This window comes from Acinonyx jubatus, chromosome B3 (assembly GCF_027475565.1).
Source record: "Acinonyx jubatus isolate Ajub_Pintada_27869175 chromosome B3, VMU_Ajub_asm_v1.0, whole genome shotgun sequence".
Lineage (NCBI taxonomy): Eukaryota > Metazoa > Chordata > Mammalia > Carnivora > Felidae > Acinonyx > Acinonyx jubatus.
In genome coordinates this window covers 12,889,650-12,912,270 of record NC_069386.1, presented here as the reverse complement: position 1 = coordinate 12,912,270, position 22,621 = coordinate 12,889,650, and the positions used below count along the sequence as shown (strand labels likewise).

Genomic DNA, 22,621 nt, shown 5'->3' with positions numbered 1-22,621 from the left:
CATCGACTAGGTGTTGAATTTGGCAGGTACCTTCTTTATGTACATGGTAGTTATGATGGCTTCAATACTGAAACATGGAAGCAACCCCTTAATGTTAAAATCTAGCAGGTTTCCCACCATAGTCTATCAATTATAGTCTATCAATTATAAGGCTCTCCAGAACAATCCTCCCGATGTGTGCTGAACATATAGTAAACAGTTTCCCACTTTTCAGTGGTTGCTCTCTCAATAGGTAGGTTAAGCATTGTCGTTTGTACCGAAATACAAACCTGATGAGAAAAGATTCAGTTCTTTAACAATTTTTCTATTTGTCTGTCGCCTACATTATTATCCTTCATGATACAAACTCTGTTTTTTTCCCCACGGTATTAACTCATGAATCTGATGTAGCCCCGGGCAAAGCCCTCTCTGAGGGCTTTACCATAGAGGGAACCTGTTGCACACATCATTTCTCAGCTCTGTCCTGAACAAAATCTTCCTCTCACTTCATTAGAATGTGGGTTACTTTCTTCTCAAAACAGCTGAGTTTTAAGACTGGCAGCAGCTGAGTGGCATATGTGGGTCTCATTAAGCATTACCGACAGCTAGCCTCACCTTGAGTCTCAAAGTACAATTTATCATCTGTTTCGTGAATCAAGGCTATGGCCTGCTTTACTACAGAAGTAATAGCATCAGAATGGACAACCTATTACTTAAAAATTTTAGGTTACGTTGGGCTCAAGGGGTTTGTGAGACAAACTCTTTAATAAAAATATCTGACAGGCTCTTCTATTAGAACGACTGCTTATGGCCATCCACATCTAATATTGGCTGTAGAGAACATTAAAATGTCTTTCACCAATTTTAGACGGACCGACTGCAAGAGAAGATACATTACTTCGGATTTTTTAAGCGTCGTCTCACTTATATACAAACAAATGCCAGACATAAAAAAAAAAAATACCAAGCTACCTATAAATTCAAACATATGAGCGTTGAATCGGTTCCATCACACAACAGGATGGCATATTTATAAAAGAATGCGTGAATTCAAAACTAATAAATATCTTTTTTATACATTAGAGCACTGAAGCCTTTATCTTTTGTAAATATCTTAATACTGGTGATATACGTAAATTTACATTATTAATATCTTCTAACACATTTGGAAAGGTACGCTTTTTTTCTTCATTTAAAAAGCACATTTTTACTTCTCGTTTGGAAAGAAATTCACTTTAGTGATTAGGCTTGTGTGTAGATAGTATACACACATATGTATATACATATACTATATATACAAAGTGTATATAAAGTATATATATATTATGTATATCATATATACATCTGCTATTTCAATGTTCTAAAATATTAGCAAAGTAATGGGGATTTAATGTCTCTAAAGTTTAATTTCTTCTCATGACTCTATAATATTAGGCTGTATTTTTTTATGATTAGATAATCATAACACCAATAACCACTAAGAGAGAGTATCATACTTTGACCGCAGTGGCAATGCACGGTTAGTATTTTCTTTTTTGAAGTCCTCCTTGCTAAGACAGAGATCACTTCCAAATGGGCAAACCGTTGACAAGAAGGCTTACCAAGTGCCTTCATCGCCCTTCTAGGACATGTACTCTGTACTCTGCAGACTCTTAATAACCTCCATACACAATACTACCAAGATCTCTCCCTGAACGTTAGCTTTATCGATGTTCTCCCGGAATCTTCTGTAAAACAAACTTAAAGCATCCGTTATTGTGGTTATTCAGTATTGTTTGTAAGAAAAAAAGAATGATCAAAAAGTAGGAAACAGAAGTAGGAAGGTAGGAAAGTTCCCTTTTGTACTGTCTAAAATGATGACCATTCTCTGAGAACGCCCCTGGTTATTCAGAGTAAATACATTTCTTTTTTTTATTTGCAGGAGTGAATGCTTTGTTTCCGGAGCCACTGCCATAGAACTGCTCATTTATAAAGTACAGCAGGCTGGAAAAGACTGGGCGTGGGGTATAATTGGTTACTTATTTCTTAAATGTTTCTGGTACTGACAATCTTGGGTATACATACCTCTTCTGATTCACCAGCAGACAGCGTTTTTCACCACATAGCAATTGAATTGGTAACAATAATAATAGATAATGTGTGAGTCCCCACCATATGATACAGACGCTAACCTCTTGCAGGTATTAATGACATCGCTATTGCTACCTCCCTGCAGTCTGAGTCCATTTCTTTTCTTCATATAGAAAATTTGCTTTACAACTCTCTGCATTAGGTCCACTTTGTTGCCCTAAAGCAATATCCTGGTTGAGAATAGACCAGAGGATTCACACAGGAGCCTGCCAGCCAATAAAGAACACAGACTGTGAAATTTGGTTCTAAAAATAAAGATCAATATGGTCTAAAGACATGTTTAGCTAATGACAAGGAACTTTTGCTTCAATTCCGAGTGATAATTTTCCCATAAATAATACAGAGACAGTGAAACATCAGGGCATTTAGTCAAACCACACAGCATGACTGGATTTGTAACCACCGCTTTTTGTGACTGGAATCTTCTGGTACTTGTCTTCAGCCACTCCAAAACTATCTACAAGAATCTTGACTATAAAGAAAATGACAAAATGACAACATTTCCCCCCAAAATTATTCTTCTGAAGAGAGAGTTTTGCTTTGTCTCCTGGCCTTTTTTTTTTTTTTACGTTCCTCTCTTATTCACTTTAATAGTCAAAATACTGTTTGGAAAAGCAACATTGACTTGAAACACCTCCATAAATACTAGTTTGGGGGGACACAAAAAGGGTACCCGTCAGGACGGGTGAAATAAAGGAGGTTTTAAAAATGTGTTTCCACATACGGCTGTAGTTGTAAACAAGACTTTAAAAAAAAAACCTTTTTTTTTAAAAGAAAAACTTTTAATGTATTGCAGTTAGTTCCTACAGATTCAAAAACACGCAACTACAGACAGAATTTCTGAAAATATTGTTCTAAGGCACGAATGAGTTCTTGTGTTTGCAACAACATTTCCTGAGACATCAGCAATCATAGATTCAGAAAGTACTATCTTGAAACATTCAGACTGAAGGGAAAATAATCGGCTCCGGAAAACTAGTGGATGCTCTAAATGTGCTGTAGTGATCATTAAACGACTAATGTCAAAGGCACATGTGAAATGGGTGAATTAAGTGTTTTCATAAACTGGAAAAGTTTTAAAGAAAGGAAAGTTTGGGGCGCCTGGATGGCTCAGTTGGTTAAGCATCCGACTTCGGCTCAGGTCATGACCTCACAGTTCATGAGTCTGAACTCTCACGTCAGGCTCTGTGCTGACGGCTCAGAGCCTGGAGCCTGCTTTGGACTCTGTGTCTCCTCTCTCTCTGTCCCTCCCCTGCTTGTGCTCTGTCTCTGTCTCTCTCTTTCAAATATAAACAAACATTAATTAAAAAAAAAAAATAGAGGTGCCTGGGTGGCTCGATTAAGTATAGGACTTCAGCTCAGGTCACGACCTCATGGCTCGTGAGTTTGAGCCCCACGTCAGGCTCTGTGATGACAGCTCGGAGCCTGGAGCCTGCTTCGGATTCTGTGTCTCCCCCTCTCTCTGCCTCTCCCATACTCATGCTCTGTCCCTCTCTTTAATAAGTAAACATGAAATTTTTTTTAAATTAAAAAAAAAGGTTTTTTATTTAAACTTTCTTAAGAAAGGAAAATTTCTAAATCAATTATGAGACTATAAACATTTGCAACTAAATTAATGAATGTTCGAAGTAGTCATTTGAATATTTCATCTTTAACCCCCCAAATTCTTTAATTCATATTGGCCAAAATACCATTTTTGGATCTTCTCACTGGGTATTTCCTTAAGATCAACATCACCTTATTTCCCGTGGCTTATACAGCAATAATTTCTATTGGTTCATTTTTTGAGGGAGGGGAAGGAGAAGTCCTTTACAAAAAACAACTACGTTTATATTTTCCATCATTTTTGTAATATACAGTGCTGAAAGTTAAAATTATTTTTTTCTGGGGCAGCTGGCTCAGGTCATGATCTCACAGCTCGTGAGTTCGAGCCCCGCATAGGGCTCTGTGCTGACAGCTTGGAGTCTGGAGCCTGCTTTAGATTCTATATCCCCTTCTCTCTCTGCCCCTCCCCTGCTCATGCTCTGTCTCTATCTCTCAAAAATAAATAAATGTTAAAAATAATAAAATAAAATAAAATAAAAATTCTTTTTTCCAAAGTTGGATCTTCCTCACCCTCAGTCTCAAAAGTTCAGAGGCGACTGTCACATAGAACTTTCTGTGTAGAAGAGAGTAGACCACATTCTAAAAATAGGAGATGAATGGGTCCTTCAATACCTTGTCCACGCAGAAAACCATGCTGTAAAATATTCTTTGTATTTATCAATTTTCTTGGTAATTAGCACTTGCCATATCGTGTCTCAACTGCTAGCACAATGGGTTAATTTGGCAATCAACGGAGAGTCTCCCTCCGATCAGACATTGGAATGTCTGGATTACTCTCCTCATAGTCCAGCATAACTCAGCACAAAGCATGTCTGCTGTATCTCTGTCTAAAAGTTCAAGTTCGTGGGGCACCTGGGTGGCTCAGTCAGTTGGGTGCCTGACTTCAGCTCAGGTCATGATCTGTGAGTTCAGGCCCCATGTTGGGCTCTGTGCTGACAGCTTGGAGCCCGGAGCCTGCTTTAGGTTCTGTGTCTCCCTCTCTCTCTGCCCCTCCCCTGCTCATGCTCTGTCTCTCTCTCTCTTGCTCTCAAATATAAACAAACATTAAAAAAAAAGTTAAAAGTTCAAGTTCAAGAAGTACCAAGAGAAATTGCGTATAAGACCACGTCAACTGCAACGTGGTCCCATGGCCGAGACTTTGGCCACTGTTTCCGAGAAGCACCAGCTGGACGCACATCCAGGTTTAAGTTTACCAACCACCACATCCTCTTACATTGTGAAGGACGAAATGCTTCCAGAACAGAGCACGGCAAGGAGTGAAGGCAGGGGGTCGGATTTGTCTTCTGAGGTACTCTAGTCAAAATTTCTCAGAAATTTAATAAATAAAGCAATGGCACTAATCATCCACGAAAATATTTGAAAGCCAAATAAATGGACTGGTATGTTACCTAACCATAAGAAAATTATTTGAGGGGTGCCTGGGTGGCCCAGTCGATTAAGCATCCGACTTCGGCTCCGGTCATGATCTCACTGTTCGTGAGTTCGAGCCCCGCGTCGGGCTCTGTGCTGACAGCTCAGAGGCCTGGAGCCTGTTTCAGATTCTGTGTCTCCCTCTCTCTCTGCCCCTCCCCCCACGTGCGCTCTGTCTCCCTCTGTCTCAAAAATAAACATTAAAAAAAATTTTTTTTAAAGAAAGACAATTATTTTAAAAAAAAACTATTTTGTGAAAAAGGTTAAGTGGAAAAAAACCTGCTTAAATGCATCTTTTTTTTGTTCTTCTATTACTCTATTTGGGTTTTTTGTTTGTTTGTTTTCAAATGTTTTATTTAAGGTCTAGTTAGGGACCGCAGAGTGTTACCTTGATTTCAGGAGTAGAATCCCGTGATTCATCCCTTCCATACAACACTCAGTGCTCATCACAGCAAGTGCCCTCCTTAATATACGAAAGAGCATAATGGCTGTGTGTATACGCTTTCACTCATGAAGACATTTAGTTTTATTATTATTTTCTTCTTTAGTTTTTAAGTTGATTTATTGATGAGAGATAGACAGCATGAGTGGGGGAGGGGCAGAGACGGAGACACAGAATCCGAAGCAGGCTCCGGGCTCTGAGCTCTCATCACAGAGCCCAACGCGGGGCCTGAACTCCCGAGACCAGGAGATCATGACCCGAGCCGCAGTCGGACGCTTAACCAACTGAGCCACCCAGGCGCCCCATGAAGACATTTTGCTTTGTCATCGGATCACTTCAAAGCGGGAAATAAATAAAAATGAAAATGAATTCAAAATGTTTATACCTGAGAAATCCGCTGCTAAGAGATCTACTGCCTTTAAGACCTTCACTTGTAAAATGCCGACGTCCTTCATATCTTTCAGGGAATTCTGTAAGCACTAAGGGGGAGCAAAGTAGATTATGCATGAGAATGACTTTCTAGTATACTATTTAATGCCATCAAGTCCTACAGAAGTACATTCTAGATTCATCATCACCTTTCTCGTGCAAAGCTTAGAAAAGTTCCGAAGTGCATTATGTCAATGGGGCAGCTAGGCATTCATAGCAACCGATTAAAAGGGACTTCAGAATAAACCAATTATAACATACACACAATCTACTCTTAACATCGCCCCCACTGATGGCACAGGTATCCCAAAATGTGGTACATCTCTCTTTTTTTTTTCATTTTTCATTCTCTTCTTCCCCTTCTTTCTCTTGATTAAAAGTTTTAAATCACTCGAAAAGGCAACATTATTCTGACCTCGTTAGTACAAAATTTATGGATACCAGAGGACCCAACTTGGACCCTTCGCAGATACTTATTACTACTGGAAAGAGAGCTGGGATGGAAAGAGAGTGCGTTTTCTGGTTCACGTTTTAGCCACCTCATTAAATTAAACATTGAGCATGTAGTATCACCCTGTATTCACACCTATTTTATTTTTCAGTTTGCATGAGCCAATGCTTGAGTGTACATCCTGAAAATCCTTAAGAATTATGCATATGGCAGGGGGGCCTGGGGGGCTCAGTCAGTTAAGCTTCCGACTTTGGCTCAGGTCATGATCTCACGGTCCGTGAGTTCGAGCCCCGTGTCGGGCTCTGCTGACAGCTCAGAACCTAGAGCCTGCTTCGGATTCTGTGTCTCCCTATCTCTCTGCCCCTCCCCTACTCATGCTGTCTCTCTGTCTCTCAAAAATGAATAAACGTTTAAAAAAACTAAAAAAAAAAGAATTATGTATATTGCATGGATAGCAATATTTCGGTATCTCTGTACACGGCATCCTTCCGAAATGGTGCATGAAAGAGATAAGCGGATAAAGTATCTCTGCATGCCTCCAGAAAACAGTTGCTGAAAAGATGCTGCTTTAAAACTTTTGGATATAATATTTCCGCTATCATTGTATCCTTTGCTAAAAACCTGTGATAAGCAGGCCTTGGGGATTTATGGGAGGATAGTAAAATCCTTGTTATTTAAACATCTCAGGATAGAAGAACAATAACTTAATAATAGTTCAGGTGTGCCTAACTTACTATGCATCATTTCTACACACTTTTGAAAGTTGTTTCTGCTGTGTATTTCCAACCTAAAGAAAAAAAAAACAACAACACAAAAACCCAAAAAACAAAACAAAACCTGCAGTTTTTAAGCTAGTTTAAAGTATTTTAATCTAAATGAAAACATTTGAAATAAATACTTTTACTGTTTAAATGTGAAAATGCATTCAGTATGATCTAGTCTCACAAGCTAAAACTCAAGAAGTCTGGAACTTGTGTTTTTGACATGGCCTTCTTTCCCTCTAACACGCTGCCCAGATCTTTAGCTGAAAACACAAAAAAAATTTCTATTTGGATGAGCCTCTTAAAACCCATTTTCCATGAGTACTCCTCAAATCCTGAGGCATTATTCAAAGCAGCCAGGATGATCTTACTTAAAATCACTTTATAAATACATGACCCTCCTCGTGAATTTGGTAAGTTTGGTAATTTCTCCACGGGAAAGTCCAGGGGAAAGTCTGAAGTTTTATCATCAAATTTTCATACGCTTGACTGAAGCCATCAAAGAATATTAATAGTGGATTTTGTAGAAACGCCTCTAGAACAGGCCAACCTGGCACAAAGTCCGTGTTGACAATACGATGTGTGGTTGGGTTTTGTACTCCCCGAAGATAAAGAATTATTCAATTAATCAATACGCCTCACAGTGAAGGATTCTGGAGGCCCTACAGTTAACGCTGAGAATAATATTCCCATTAAATAGGGATTCTTCTTTGCTTCATTTTCGTGTTGTTCTTCTAAAACGTGCCTTTCGTGTGCGGCCATAAGATAAACGTATTGATTTACAAAGAAGATGGGATAAAAACAGAATGCAAATAAGGACACCTAGAAAGCCCGAGTACAGAAAATAAATGAAGAGCAACGAAGCCATTGGATTTAAAGATGCTGAGTGGACTTGTAAGCGCATTGCAACTACTCAGGCAAAAATCACACACTGCCTTTATTATCCAGGGTAGTACAGAACACCATTCTGTGCCTGTCCGGGGCTTTGCATTGCTTTATGAGACAGAAGCACTTTCTCACTCGATTCTCAGAGGTTCTGGAAAGGTGGGTGTAACATAGCCAACCTGATGGCCGGTTGAAAAAGAAAAAAAAAAAAAAAGGCTATCTCTGTGAACTTCTATTAAAATTCGTTTTTACATATGCAGGCATGCTAAACAAGTTTGCCTCCTTGTGGATTTCAACGTTCTCCGAAGAGTTTCTGAACGCTGAAAATTCAAAACACCATTTTCGGCTTTCAAAACAGCAAAGCCTAATCGACTTTCACCTTCTCGCTAATGCATTAACCTCTCGATCTGATGTCTTGTTTTATGAGACATGCCATTAAACTATGGACAAAGATCTCTTTTCATGCATTTTTTTTTCTTAATTCATAGACTTTGTTTCAACTCCAAAGCGGAGGTGGTGGGGAGCAGCGGGGTGGCGAGGCAGAGCACTCACATATCGCTGGGCAATCTGCTTTCTCTCGCTGGGGTCTGCTAAGGGGCACACGCACAGATCAGAGACGGAGACGCCAGCACAGGGAGTGAGCGTGATCAACATCAGGAGGGCCCCCAGGCAGCTCTCCAGGGGCAGCTCCAAGCAGTTGGCTTGCTTCAGAGGCAGCGCTGCGATATCCACTTTGCACCTGGAAAAGTTGTAGGAACCAGAGAACGAAAAGGGATTACCTCCTGGCCGCTGCTGGCCCCCCAAAGCACCCAATTTTTATTTCATCATCCCCCAAACCCCACTCCCTCTCGCCATGCGTTTCTTGAGCGGTGAAGGTCACAGGGGCTCCCTCGCTCATAATTCTCACTCCCAGCCTAACACACCCTAAGATTAAGGGGGGCGGGGGGGACACACCCTAAGATTAAGGGGGGCGGGGGGGGGGGAGACGTAATGAAACCAAAGGGGGGGGGAGGGGGGGAGACGTAATGAAACCAAAGAGAAGGCAACACAGAGGGGATGGCAGGTGAAAAAAAGAGGCAGAGCTATGCCACATGAGGTCTGCCGGAAGACAATGAGCTCAAGAAGTAGGAAGAAAAAAGTTCCAAGGTCAAGCATTGCGTGGGAGGGCTCTAGACGGCTTCTCTGCGTCGCGTCTTTCGCCAGCGAAGAAAATACATGGTCGCGGTTGAAAAAAAGGGAGAAAAGACCAAAGAAGTGAAAGTGGCAGAGGGCTCACTGGAGAAACTATTTGCTTCCCGAGAAATGCCAACCGGTGAGTTTTTATTTAAAGCAACGTGTTAAGGTGTTTTCCTAATAGGCACGGTTCCACAGGGTTTCCCCAGGTGGACTGCTCTTGGACAAATGGAGCATGAAATGCTGTTGACTGATCCCATTTCGGCAACTCTGCCAAGAAAAGGCTTCACCCATCTGCTATGAATTGCATGTTTTCCGTCTCTCAACAGCCAATGTTCTGGGGATGCTGGAAACCTCAAACACATTTATATACAGAAACAAACACCAAAAAGGAGGGCTGAGGTGCTAAGCCATTTATTTGCTTTAACACTGACAACTCTGGGTTTGGCTGGACCACACCTGCTTTGTTCACGCACAGGTGGATGAAAAAGGTAGGGTCGAGTCGAGGGAGGAAGGGTAGGCAGTGGTAGTTCCCACTTCTAATACGTGTGTGCGCGCCCGTGTGTGTTAATTCTCATTTTCCCTCCATAGTTATTGAGTGAGATGAATATTCAAGACTGTATAAAGGAATCCCTGCCTCTCACAACGTGGCACAACGATAAATCGATTGATTCTTACCCTAAATCTTGAATGGACTTTGCATGTTTGCAGATGGTTCGAAATAGGTAAAGTTACCCAACACATAAAGCAATGACAATTTTGAGCCACATGATATATAATGAGCGCCGGTTTCATAAATTGGAAACCTTGCAATCTCTTCCCAAGTAAAGAGAAAAATATCAGTGATATTAAAATTCTACACCAGGTCTTACTACAGAATAAAATATATATGTTAATACTGATACGTACCTAAAATTAAATAGGTGTGGGTAATTTATTTCCTAATTTCCAAACGCGATTCCAGTTTTGAGAAGGGATGGCAATTAGAGCTTTTGCATGTAATAAATTCAAGTGTATCTACCAGAGACACATTAGAGAAAAATGTCTTTTTAAATAATCCTCTCTGCTCTGAATCAAGACTTTTTTTTGTGGCAATAAAGAACCTTTTAAAGTTTGCTACCGTGAAAATGGGGGTTACTAAATATTTGTCTTTCATAAGCAAGTATGTAAATGGAGAATTAATTTGGCTTGGAAGGAAAGAAATGTCAAGTGCTTTATAACGAAGCCTTTTCTACAAAACTACCCACAAATTTTTAACCAATGTAGTAGTTGCACATCTGCTTAGGAGTACTTTGCAAAGCATTATTTTACATTGTTGTTTTTTGTTTTTTTTTTTTTTGCATTTCCATTGAATAAAGCTCTTTCTTGTGGAAAGAGAAATGACCCAAATTTGGAAGAGTTTTTTCTGGTGGTCGCTTTCATTAGTCCAAATTAGCAATAACCTATTTATGGAACATTCATCTTAATATCATTACTGATGACAATTTATTTTCATCCTTTGAATTTTACCTTCCTGTTAATAGCGGTGGCTTTGTTTTTTGAACAACCAGAAGTTACTTGGAGACAAGAGGCAAATTAGGGGCCAAAAATGATGCATCATTAGGCAACGATAAAATTTCTCTTCGATAATTCCAAACCGAACCTTATGTTAATTCTAAAAAGTCATCTACAAAGACTGTGAGCAGCGTTAGCATGTTTATAATAACTCTGCAAACTCTCACACTGCCTGTTGCAAGGCACAACTCATTGGAATAGAGCAGTTTATTAAACAAATGTCGAATCACGTACCAGACAAAGTGCAAAGTAGGCACTGGGTTTCTTCTTAGAAATTACACATCTCCACAAACTTTTTAGGCATTTCTGTCCCCTGTGAAACTTTTGCACCTACCCCATTTCGAAACATTCTTTGGATGGTGAAGAAAGAACACATACATGAAGACAGCCCCGCCTATTTTAGATAAAAGGGTCCTACAGTCTACATGCCCCGTTAGCTAATGAGTGGGGTTAGCCAAATACTTAATTTATTTCCATAGTGATTTAAAAGAACAAATTAAATGGATAGATCACCATCATGTCAGTCATAATTAAACACTGATCCTTCTGCACCGGGGTTATGACCCAGCCTCTTAGGGTCCCTGCCCCATTATGCAAATTGATATCTTAAGAATTAAGAATGAATGGGGCGCCTGGGTGGCGCAGTCGGTTAAGCGTCCGACTTCAGCCAGGTCACGATCTCGCGGTCCGTGAGTTCGAGCCCCGCGTCGGGCTCTGGGCTGATGGCTCAGAGCCTGGAGCCTGTTTCCGATTCTGTGTCTCCCTCTCTCTCTGCCCCTCCCCCGTTCATGCTCTGTCTCTCTCTGTCCCAAAAATAAATAAACATTGAAAAAATAAATAAATAAATAAAAGAATTAAGAATGAATTTACATCTACCCTCTCTCTAGGGTGAACAACTAGCTCCCATATAAAGATGACGTTTGGGGCCGGGGGGAGGGGGAGGGAGAGGCGTCTGGGTGGCTCAGTTGGATAGGTGTCCGACTTTAGCCCAGGTCATGATCCTGTGGTTCGTGGGTTCGAGGCCCGTGTCGGGCTCTGTGCTGACAGCTCAGAGGCTGCTTCAGATTCTGTGTCTCCCTCTATCTCTGTCCCTCCCCTGCTCATATTCTGCCTCTCTCAAAAATAAATAAACATTTTTTAAAACTTACAAAAAAAAAAAAAAACACATGACTTTTTAAATTTTTTAAAGTAGGTTCCACACCCAACATGGGGCCTGAAATCAAACCCTGAGATCAAAGGTCATGTGCTCTACCCACTGAGCTAGCCAGGCACCCCATCTAAAGAGGACTTTCTATAAACTTTCTGCAACTGAATTGCCCTCTTCCTCTCTTCTACCCACCTGGTTTTCACATTTATTTCCACATTCTGGAAGAAAGGAGGAAAGCTGGGGGTAAGAAGAAATGAATTCCATACAAGAACCTGTCCTCTGTTTTACTCTATTCCAACCTTAGCCCACATTGTTCCAGCTGATCCTCATGTCTGAAGGAGAATCAGAAGCTCTGGAGATTAGCCAGAGGCTGGAAGAATTATTTATATTAACGCCAAGCCAGGAAGGAGTTACTGTATTATCAGCAAAAGCAGGAGAAAAAAAAAAAATTATAAAGGGGACTTGTCTTATGCAAACTGGTGCAGCCACTGTGGAAAACTATGGATGTTCCTCAAAAAGTTACAAAGAGAGCTCTTATGGTCCAGCAATGGGACTACTGTAGATTTTTCCAAGGAATACAAGAAAACTAATGCAGAGGGATACCTGCAAACCTATGTTTGTAGCAGCATTATTTATAATAAGCCAAGATATGGAAGCAACGCAAGTGTCCATCAACTGATGAATAAAGATGATGTGAAATATGCATGTTATATATATGTGTGTGTGTGTGTGTATTATATGTTATGTATATATGTTATATATATGTAATATATGTTATATATGTGATATATGATATATATGTGATATATGTTATATATGTGTGATATATGTTATATATGTGTTATATATATAATATATGTGTTATACATGTGTTATATATGTGATATATACGTTATATACATATTTATGTTTATATATACACACACACATATATGTCAGCCATAAAGAGGAATGAAATCTTGCCTTTTGCAACGACATGGATGGATGCAGAGAGTATCATGCTAAGTGAAATAAGTCAAATACCATATGGTTTCACTCATATGTGGACCTTAAGAAACACAAAATAAACTAGCAAAGGAAAAGAGAGACAAATCAATATATACCCTTAATACAGAATAAACTGATGGTTACCAGAGGAGAGGTGGGGCGGGGGGGATCGGTGAACGAGGTGATGGGGATTGAGGAGGCATCTTATCCCGATGAACACTGGGTGATGTACAGAAGTGCTGAATTACTGTAGTGGACACGTGAAACTACCATAGCACTGGATGTTAACTCCCTGGAATTCACACAAAGACTTCAAAAAAATAAATAAATACAAAATAAAAAGGATTCGTCTTTCCGAATTGCAGATATTATCACAATACTCTCTGAGCCTCCTGAAGAAAGGGAAGTTACTGTGTGAACAAAATATCTCTTTTTTTTTCGTAGGATTGGGTGAACAAAACACTTTTTTTTTTTTTAGGTTCAAGTGAAGGTAAGTACTCTGAAATCTAAAATCATTAAGACAGAAAAAAATCTGAAATACTTTCATCGAAGACATTTTTAACATAAAAAACCTTGAAAGGAGCACTTAGGTCGTGTCTTCTATTTTCTAAAGGGTTTCCGATTTTGCCCTGAGAAAATACCATAATGTTTAGTTGGTCTCTTAATTCTCTCTTGGTGCTACTGAAGCTTTCCAGAATCTGGTGTTCTTTCCCCAGGCTTTCTTTATCTGTGTAGCTCCCTGTTACGGGCGGAGTGCACCAGGAGCCTCCAGGAATGCTAGGGAATAAATTCAGCCCAGCTTTCTGGGCAAATTAAAATACCATCCACTCCTCCCTTCTTTCTCATTCTTATAAACACTGCAGACTCACTGTCTAATTCCAGAATTTTACAAGGACTGTTATGTATTGGTTTCCCTTCCATTTTGTAGCCTCTAAATTTCTTCCCCAACTACACAAATGGCAACATTTTCAGAGCATTTATGAAAGCCTAGCTTACTAGGATATATGCAAATTTTCTTTGAAAAATAAACTCAGTTTTCAGATAGATGGTCTAAATGGCTCTCGTAGAATGAATTGGCTCAATTATCACACCAGCTAATAAGTAATAAATAATAGGCACCTCAACTATTTTTTTCTATAAAGGGCCAAAAAGTAAATATTTGAAGTCTACGGGCCATGTGGTCTTTGCTGAACCTACTCAACTCCCCTTGCAGCGTAAAAGCAGTAATAGACAATGTAAACAAACGAACAAGGCTGGTAGTTGATAAAACTTTATTCGAAAACAGGTAGCCATCTGGATTTGGCCCATGGGCCCTAGTTTGCTGACCAGTGATCTACAGAAATGTTAATAATTTGGCCTATGGTGAATTACACCGATGTTAGTATTTTAAAATTTTACAAGGTTGGCTGCTGACGATCCAGACACGCTGACAAAGTCATCAGGGAAACTGACCTAAAAATAATTTGTAAAGCCTTGCGTTTAGCTCACCACAGCCCAAGAAACTGTGGCCAAACATATCCAATGACACACTTGTTAACAAATCTGACCCAGCAATAAAGCTTATAAAATTGCTGTCTGTTGGGAACGATGTGGAAAACACATACTCAGAGCATCTACGTGATTAATGAGCACTGGCAAATTTCTGTCCCTGTGGCGTCATGTGTGACCTCACACACAAGAGAAGTGCCTGTGTTAGGACAGTGTTCTTCCTCCAATCTCCTGGTCAGGCCAACCCGCCATCTTTAGAGGCTTCCAGCTTAGACCTCTGTCCTTCCAGGGAGCTGCTCCCTCCCTCCCCCAAGTCACTGCCTGCTCACATGCAGCCGCCCCAGAACTTTATAGAGTTTGAGGACAGCACTATATGCATCACTGTATCATCTTCCACTGAATCCTCAGCACTTTGTAGGCCATCTGGTACATGACGGGCTCTCTGTTGAATAGTGCGAACGAACAAACAAACGAAGGCCAGTGGCACAAGGAAACTCAAAGTCAAAAAATCCAAATGACAAAGGCAGTGGTTTTTTGTTGTTGTTGCTGTTGTAATGAAATCCTGTGCATCCTTTAATTCCTCCTCTACATGAGAAAGGGACGGCAATCAATATATTTCCTAGGTGCTTCTCAGATTGAAAAGTGCATGTTTCTCCTCACCTGAAGAAAATGACGACTCAATTACTATTTTTTTCCCTCTGCAACAGGCATGTGTACTAAAGCTTTCCTCTAGCCCACAGGCGTATAATGTGCTGATTTAGCACTGTTTCTGACCTCCTGTTCCTGTCTTTCTCCATTAATCCCACAGCATTTCAATGTTTTAATTCAACACATCATTTTGCCATATCAGTCAGTCGAACCTGCTCAAGTTTCACTTGCCATGATAGCTTTTAACCTCTTATTCATTACCACAATTCCTTGTTTTATATTACAGACTGGTCAGCTTTTAACTTAAATGCAAGGGGCAGAAAAGAGTGCTGTAGTTTTAAAAGCTGTAAATCTCAGAGGCTAAGGAAGGGGGTGAACAGGAAGAAAATGGTGAATGTGTCAAGCCTGGCTGTAAAAGCAGATCAATGACACGCGGTGCAATTTGTCCGGAGAAATATTCCAGCCCCGGTTCTCTATGGCATCAGCGTCACTAATAAACCAGTACAATGTTAGCACCACTTTTCCAAGGCACCATGCGGGGCCGAGGGCTGCCTCTGAAGCAGCCCAGTTGAAATGGACTTGCACATTGTCCTTCTTAACTTTTCAAAACCCAGTGAAGCCTAGAATATTCTATAATAATGAGTTAATCTCTAAAACCGCCTTGAACTGTAAAATACACTTTCAGAAAACAAAAGGATTATTTTGAAATGGCCCAGGTTTACAATGGGATAACCTATATGTATACTCTTGCCATCTTGGTTGAAAGTTGGAGCAGGTTCAACTTAGAAATAAAGTTTAACTTTATTTCTTACTCCCCTGAAAAGTTCACTGTCTCTGGACCATTGGTGGCCTTTAAAATCAGAGACTGTTGTTTTGTTTTGTGTTGTGTCGTGTTGCTTTTTTGGTGTTTTTGTTTGCTTTTTTTTTCCATTTTGTTTTGTTTTGTTTGTGCTCTTGGACAAACAGTGGAGTTAGTAGGTACCATGGTCCAGATGGCATTGGATCTGTTCAAACACCTTTATCTCACCAGCCTTGAACCCCCCCCTTGGGTTAACTTGTGGCTCAGTTAGACTGAGAAGACTCTGAGAAGAGTCTCAGAAGACTGCAGAGGGAGCCTCGTACAAGAGGATTTCAGAAAGCTCCAGGTGACTTAGGAGATCCTGGCGGTGGCTGGCCATCAGGCAGGCCCATGTCTGAACCACGATCAAGCTAGCAACCCACCAAGGCCAAGGCCAATGCCATGGCTCAATCCTTTGGCCAACAGATGTCCTTTACATCAAGTCCTTGAAGATAGCCCCTATTCCCTGCAAACTTCTACAAAAAGTTTCCAAAATTGTCTATACTGTTTTTGAGATATATGTGTGTGTGTGTATATATATATATATATATATATATATATATATATTCGATATATATATTCATATATACATGACTTTTACTATCCATATTTCTTTTTCTTAAATTGCATAAGTTTAGTTGCGAACGTTGCGGGGAACGTTTGAGGAAAATCTCAAAATTAATCTCAAAAAGAATTTCCGCAGAGAGGACACGTGGGGCTTTCGAGTACTAGCATCAAGGTGTGATCCAAAAACAAAATACGCGACAGGTCTTAACAGACGTTCATGACTCATTCACACTGTCAGAGAGCTTCCTCATGCAAAAAGGTATTTCCCCAGCCCTGGGAGATGAAACAACTGAGCCTTCCAATGACAACAACGACAACAAAATGAAACGAGAAGGAAAGAAGCGTGAAATTGAAAGGAAGGAGGACCCGTATGGAACGGGTCTGGGGTGTGCCCATGCCGGCCCCACCTCCTGTTTAACTCTGAGGAACAGAAGATATTTTAGGGGAGGTCTGTCACCCCACCTGGAAGTTGGCTCCAGGGTAATGCTGCGTAGCCAGCTCCCAAGAGATACCTTTGCTATCGTTTGTACCTCAGCAGAGGGAAAAGTAAAGGATACCAAAAGAAGCCTTTAAAAGCCATGAAGAGGAAGGACGCCATGACCCCCAGGCCAGGTACATGGCTAAGTTGCAAACAGGAAATCGCTAAAATAAATGGATACTCAAATGACAAAACATAGACTAAATTGGACATTCTACATGGTTTCTCGTGGCCACGAAGAAACTCAATACTCATTTGGCAAAGCACTTCCTGTTGTGTGAAGGAAACGTGGCAGCACAGCGATGTGTGAGGCTAGAGGGCATTAGTCCTGGCACCTCCTAAAATAACACGTTTGCCATTCATCCCTGGAAACCCAAATTCCCATCACTCAGGTGGCGCTTTGGGACACGGGATCCTCTGTATCCGGGCACTGACGTAACCAATCCTTGCTCCCTGGGCCCGCACGAAGTTTCTGGGGCTCCTAACCGTGAGCGTTGGGAGGGCACTGGCAATGTCACAGCGGTGACAAGTGTCAGAAGTAGTGGGGAACGTCAGAAGTGCCTCAGTTACCCTGTGTGGGTGCAGGAGGGAGAGACAAGACCGGGCTAAAGTCATCCGACGGGTTATATCTGCAAAATGGCCAGGGGGAGACCTCCTGCGGGAGCCGGAGGGTGACAGGACCTAGTCTGCTATCCGAAAGCACCAACCAAAACCACGAGGTTGGCAATAAAGCAATGGCGGCCAGCTGTGGGCTCAGCAGAGTGTTGGGGACAAGAGGGCCACATGAAGCCCTGCAACCCGGGCTGTGCCCCAGGGAGGCTGGGAGAGCTGAGGTCTCAACTGGTGACATGCTGTTCCCCCGGGGGGGTGTCTGGATACGTGTGATGGAATGTGGATGTGCCATGTGTATATCTCCCACACAACCACTGGGGAGAGAGACGAGTATCCGGAATCAGGTGGGTGAGACCCAGATTTCCTAAACCTCCTGCAACATGCCGGACAGTCCCCCGGGACACGGTACCTCCACTGAGAAAACACCAGAGGAACGTTCCGTGGGTACCAAACTCGCCACCCGTCTACCTCAGGAGAGCTGCTGAGGAGGGACGGGGCGACGGCAGGAAGATCCAACGCTCTGTGTGCCAGACGCTGTGCTCAGTATTTTACGCAGAAAAAGCAGCGTACAAGGGACTGGGTTCGCTGGGTCTCGTCCCATCTCCGCCTCTAAGTTCCCTGCTGACAGAAAAACATGCACTTCTCTGGGCCTCTGCCTTTCGTCATCGGTGAAAATCAGGGGTCCCATTAGAGGAGCTGTCTTCAATGTTTAGATCTCAGCAAGAGGACTTTCCCTCAGTCTGAACCCCAATGCAGACGACAGGCAAGGGCTGAGCTGCTCTGGCTTCACGACAGAGGTTTTAGCAGACTCTCCGTTCTCCAAGGGCCGAGCCCCAGGCACCTCTCTGAACCCAAGGTTCCGGAGTCCTTGGTTTGGAAAAGATGACCAACAGCTGTTGAGAGCCCTTTGCATGCTTACATTCGAGATTTAAGGTCTGTGTACACATTGTACCGGGGTGAAGAATCGGGATGAAAAATTGGATACGGGATGAACACAAGGCAGGGATTTGGTGGAAAGAAATCGGTCTTGGAAAACACAGCCTCCTAGCCCTGGCACCTGCTGCTCTGAAGTCCACGACCAAGTCATTTGTAAACCTCTTGCATTCTGTCCCCTCATCTCAGAAAGGAGAGTAATGCTGCCAACCTGCAGGGCTATTTGAAAGATCAGAGATGATGTATGCTTCCACCACGATGTCCACCGTACTTACCACGGGCCAGCCACAGTGCAGGCACAGTCTCATTTAATGGCATTACTACAAGCCAGAAGAAAGCCGTAACAGTCATAGTATCGCTGGTTACGGGAGGGTGAGAGCCCCAATGGAGTTGGGAGGGTGCAAAGTAAAGAGACGTAGAATACAGAAAGTCGGCTCAACAGATTTCATGACGGTTTGCCACACAGCTCATGAAGGACACTGAAAGATCTCCCATCATTTGAGACACCACGGCTGATATTCTTACTAACTTGTAGGGTATTTTACTAAGTATCAAAACCAAAATTAGAGGGCACGCTGGAAATTTACACAGTTGATTACTGAACAGTGCAGGGGTCATGCGCGCTGATGACCCCGCACAGTCAAAAATAGCTTTTCACTTCCCCCCAAACTCAACTACTAAATCAGCCCCCTGTTGCCCAGCAGCCTTACCGACAGTACAAACAATTAACACATAACTTTGTATATTATCGGTGTCAGACACTGTATTCCCACAACAAAGTTAGCTAGAGAAAAGGAAAACGTTCTTGTAAAAAATCCTAAGGAAGAGAAAAGACGCTTAGTATACTGTATTTATTGGGAAAAAAAAAATGCATGTAAGTGGACCCACGCAGTTCAACGCATGCTGTTCAAGGGCCATATGCATAACCATTTCGCAGATTGTCTGAAATGGCCCGATGTCTTTTTTTTTTTTTTTTTTTTTTAGAGAATTTCCAACACGTAACAATTTTCTTCTGTTTTCATCAATATTAAATGGCATTTACCAGTTAGAACAAAAAAACAAAAACAAAACCTTTTCCCCAGGTTAGGGTCCAGCTGACTTATGGCTCCCGGGGTGGGGATATGAGGTTTTGACTCTAAGCCCACACAGATCAAGACATTGTCTCTGAGCAGCTCCACGCAGACGCGAGCTGCCCACGCGTCTCCCACGAGTTAGAAAGCAGAGCAGACTCACGTGCCCAGACGTTCCTCGTGCTTTCTGCTGTCCTTTCCCCACACTTCAATGTCCAAAATGCCCATCCTGTCAGAGAAGTAGTGAAAGTCAAACTGTTCCCGCCACTGCGGATTTGCACTCTTACACAGTGTCTAGAAAACATGCGGTTATGATATTTACTTTCTCAAAATGCCATTCGTCGCTAAAGCAGCTACATACACATACATGTCATTGCTAAACGGCAGGAAGTCATGGCGATGGGCCTCCCCCCCCTCCCCCCCCCCCCCCCCCCGAGAAAGCTAAACTTTCTGTTTGGGAACGAAAGGGACTTTGAGGGTTCTGGAATTGGCAAAACATCGCTACCCTCTTAGCTCACCCCCCAGATTCAATAATTTCTCCAGCAAGTTAAAAAAGAGTAACCCCACAAGGAATTACCCCACCAGGAACCATAAATTATATAGGTATTATATACACGGAAAACACATCTCAGTAGACATTTACAGTTGCTCCCTCTCACAAAAGAGACTACGGATTGGTGAACCGGATGCAAGTAACATTTTTATTAGCGCATCCACTCAGTGCTGGCCTAAGGAGTATATAAATTAGCAGTTTGTGGTGTTAATTAACATCTGTCCGATGCATTGCGTGAGAAACCCGTAACTTGCACATTTCAGTCCGAGTTTCCTGAATCCGGTCACTCGAGTGTGAAAGACTAAGAAGCCTCACGGCTGCCACACCGCGAGATGACGCAGGGTGGTGTGAAAATTCCACAAGTGTTTCTGTGTTCTCCGATCGTGTGTGTTTGATCAGTTAGCAGCATTTTTGCTTTTGTTTCATTTACGTCGAGATTTGATTCGTGACTAAAAATCAGCAGGAATGCCGGGCACTGACTTATCAGGCTCTAGAGTCAACTATGAAATTCTAGAAATCCTAGCGCCAAACTATTACCGCCAGGGGAATCAGGGATAACTCGGATGTCGGCTGTAGCCCACATCACGTATTATCATTTCAGCTGTTTTTTACATTGAGCTTAATATATCAGCTCACAGACTTTAGAAACCACGGAAGAAAAGAAACTCAACCACACAAATTAAATGTGATATTCCTCAAGGGGGCAGGTAGCAAATGCTGGGCTAATTCTGCACTTCACCTTACCCCGGGGGGGGCTGAGCGTACTTAGCGATGAATAATTTTTCTTATAAATCCTTAGCCTGACCCTGGCTGGCTACAGGGACCTTCGTGGAGAGATGCGTTCACTCTGGCTACGTTCACTGTAAGGTACAGCCTGAAACTAGCTGGTTAAAATAAATGCCTGCATATTTCGGCTGTTAACCCGCCCCTGATTTTTCATATTTTTCAAAAATGATTCTCCAGTGTGAGCTTTAATTCTTTACTCCTTGTGGTGGGGTAAATGATGTTTAATGTTTGATTTTGCACTTAAAAGTATACAGCAGAGACCAACTTCTGCTCCCTAAATCATTTTCCAATTGCACATATCTTCATCTGTTACGGACTCTACACGGGAAAGCCCGAATTGCAAATATCCTCGGGTCTATTTTCAAAATCTTCTACCAATGTTTTCTTTGGTTTGCATTTTTTTTTTCCATGTAGCTTTTGGCAAGTGACTTAACTTTCAAGTACCCTCGTTCCCCCAATCCATAAAACTTAGGAAATATTCCTGTCTGACAGTTATGTAAAACGAATTAATTACCATGGTTTGGAGACTATGGTTTTTGAAATAAAAACCACGCCAAATTACTAAGATTAAAAATTAAGTGGAATTTGTTTCAGGAGAAGAAGATGATTGATTTTTAAAGGCGGCTACAAACGCCGTTACTTTTGTTCGAAAAAAAAATCACTAATACTTTAAAAACAAAATCACAAAAAAACCCACAACAAATGTCTCTCTATTTGGGGTGTTAATACCTACAAGTAAGAGAAAGCAAAAAGTAGATGGTTTTGAGAACTTTTTACTTTTCTCAAATGTTTTCATATAAATATATTACACTATTATTTTTGTAGGATTTTGAAAATATTTGGTTATCCCGTTCCTGCAATCTATGAAACAACATCTTGCTTATTTTCAAAACAAAAATAAATCAATGCATCCAAATCTATTATTTCATAAGCTTTCTCTAGCACCAGTTAACTACATTAAAATAAATTATGCTAAGCAACCAAACAGCTATACCAATTGGCTTCAGTTATAGATTATTTTGTGGCCCGGGATGCTCCTAACACTGTTACGAGGGCGGAAAATACAATTCTCTTCTCGTGAAATTTAGAGTGGGAAACATTTTTTTTTTTTCAGTCCTTTTATTACAAAAGGTATGCTTCTTCTTAAGGAATTGACAGAACTTACCTTACTTTTATACCTCTGGTCTCCCAGTTTTAACTGGACAAACATTTCTGTCATGCTTCCTCCTGATACATTCTTCCCTCCCAACAAGGTTATGCTTATAATCCCATTCCAGAGTTGGTTCTTTTTCAAGGACTCTGAGAGTCGCAAGTTGCGTATCAAAGAGGACTAAAGCAAAGAAAGAAGAGGACAGATCAACGTGCTGATAATTCCTGAGTGTGACTTTGGTGATCACAGAAGTTCCAGCTCTCAGTATGGGGATCAGGAATAGTACTCCCTAGCTGCTGAAAGTGTTACTTGTCTTCAGGATTTGGCCAACCTGCAGGCACAGTTATGTGGCTTCCTTCTCCAGCCCTGGACTTCTAAAGTATAGTGAAGGATGATTAGGAACAACGCTTGGATTTGGCCCTGGCCTATCCTCCCACCCAGGTGCGCTCCGTGGTAGGAATCCTTCAGCTATTTTAATAGAAGGAAGGGAAGAAAGGCATTCTGGGAACAGAGAGACAGGAGCGAGGCATTGCTTTGCAGGCAAA

General features: G+C 41.6%; 1 protein-coding gene across 12 annotated transcripts in view; it reads right to left on the bottom strand.

The window, feature by feature from the left end:
• Positions 1 to 22,621, bottom strand: part of MCTP2 (multiple C2 and transmembrane domain containing 2) — a 243,461-nt gene that overhangs the window by 110,001 nt on the left and 110,839 nt on the right. For 10 of the 12 annotated variants that reach the window (XM_027067969.2, XM_053223601.1, XM_053223606.1 and 7 more), the window contains 4 exons: positions 22,092 to 22,256; positions 19,751 to 19,881; positions 8,645 to 8,831; positions 5,952 to 6,045 (listed from right to left, as the gene is read on the bottom strand). In XM_027067969.2, the coding sequence (XP_026923770.2) occupies positions 5,952 to 6,045; positions 8,645 to 8,831; positions 19,751 to 19,881; positions 22,092 to 22,256 (577 nt within the window). Of the gene's footprint in view, positions 1 to 5,951; positions 6,046 to 8,644; positions 8,832 to 19,750; positions 19,882 to 22,091; positions 22,612 to 22,621 lie in introns of those variants that run through there. The other 2 variants (XM_053223608.1, XM_027067973.2) reach the window with 2 other exon arrangements.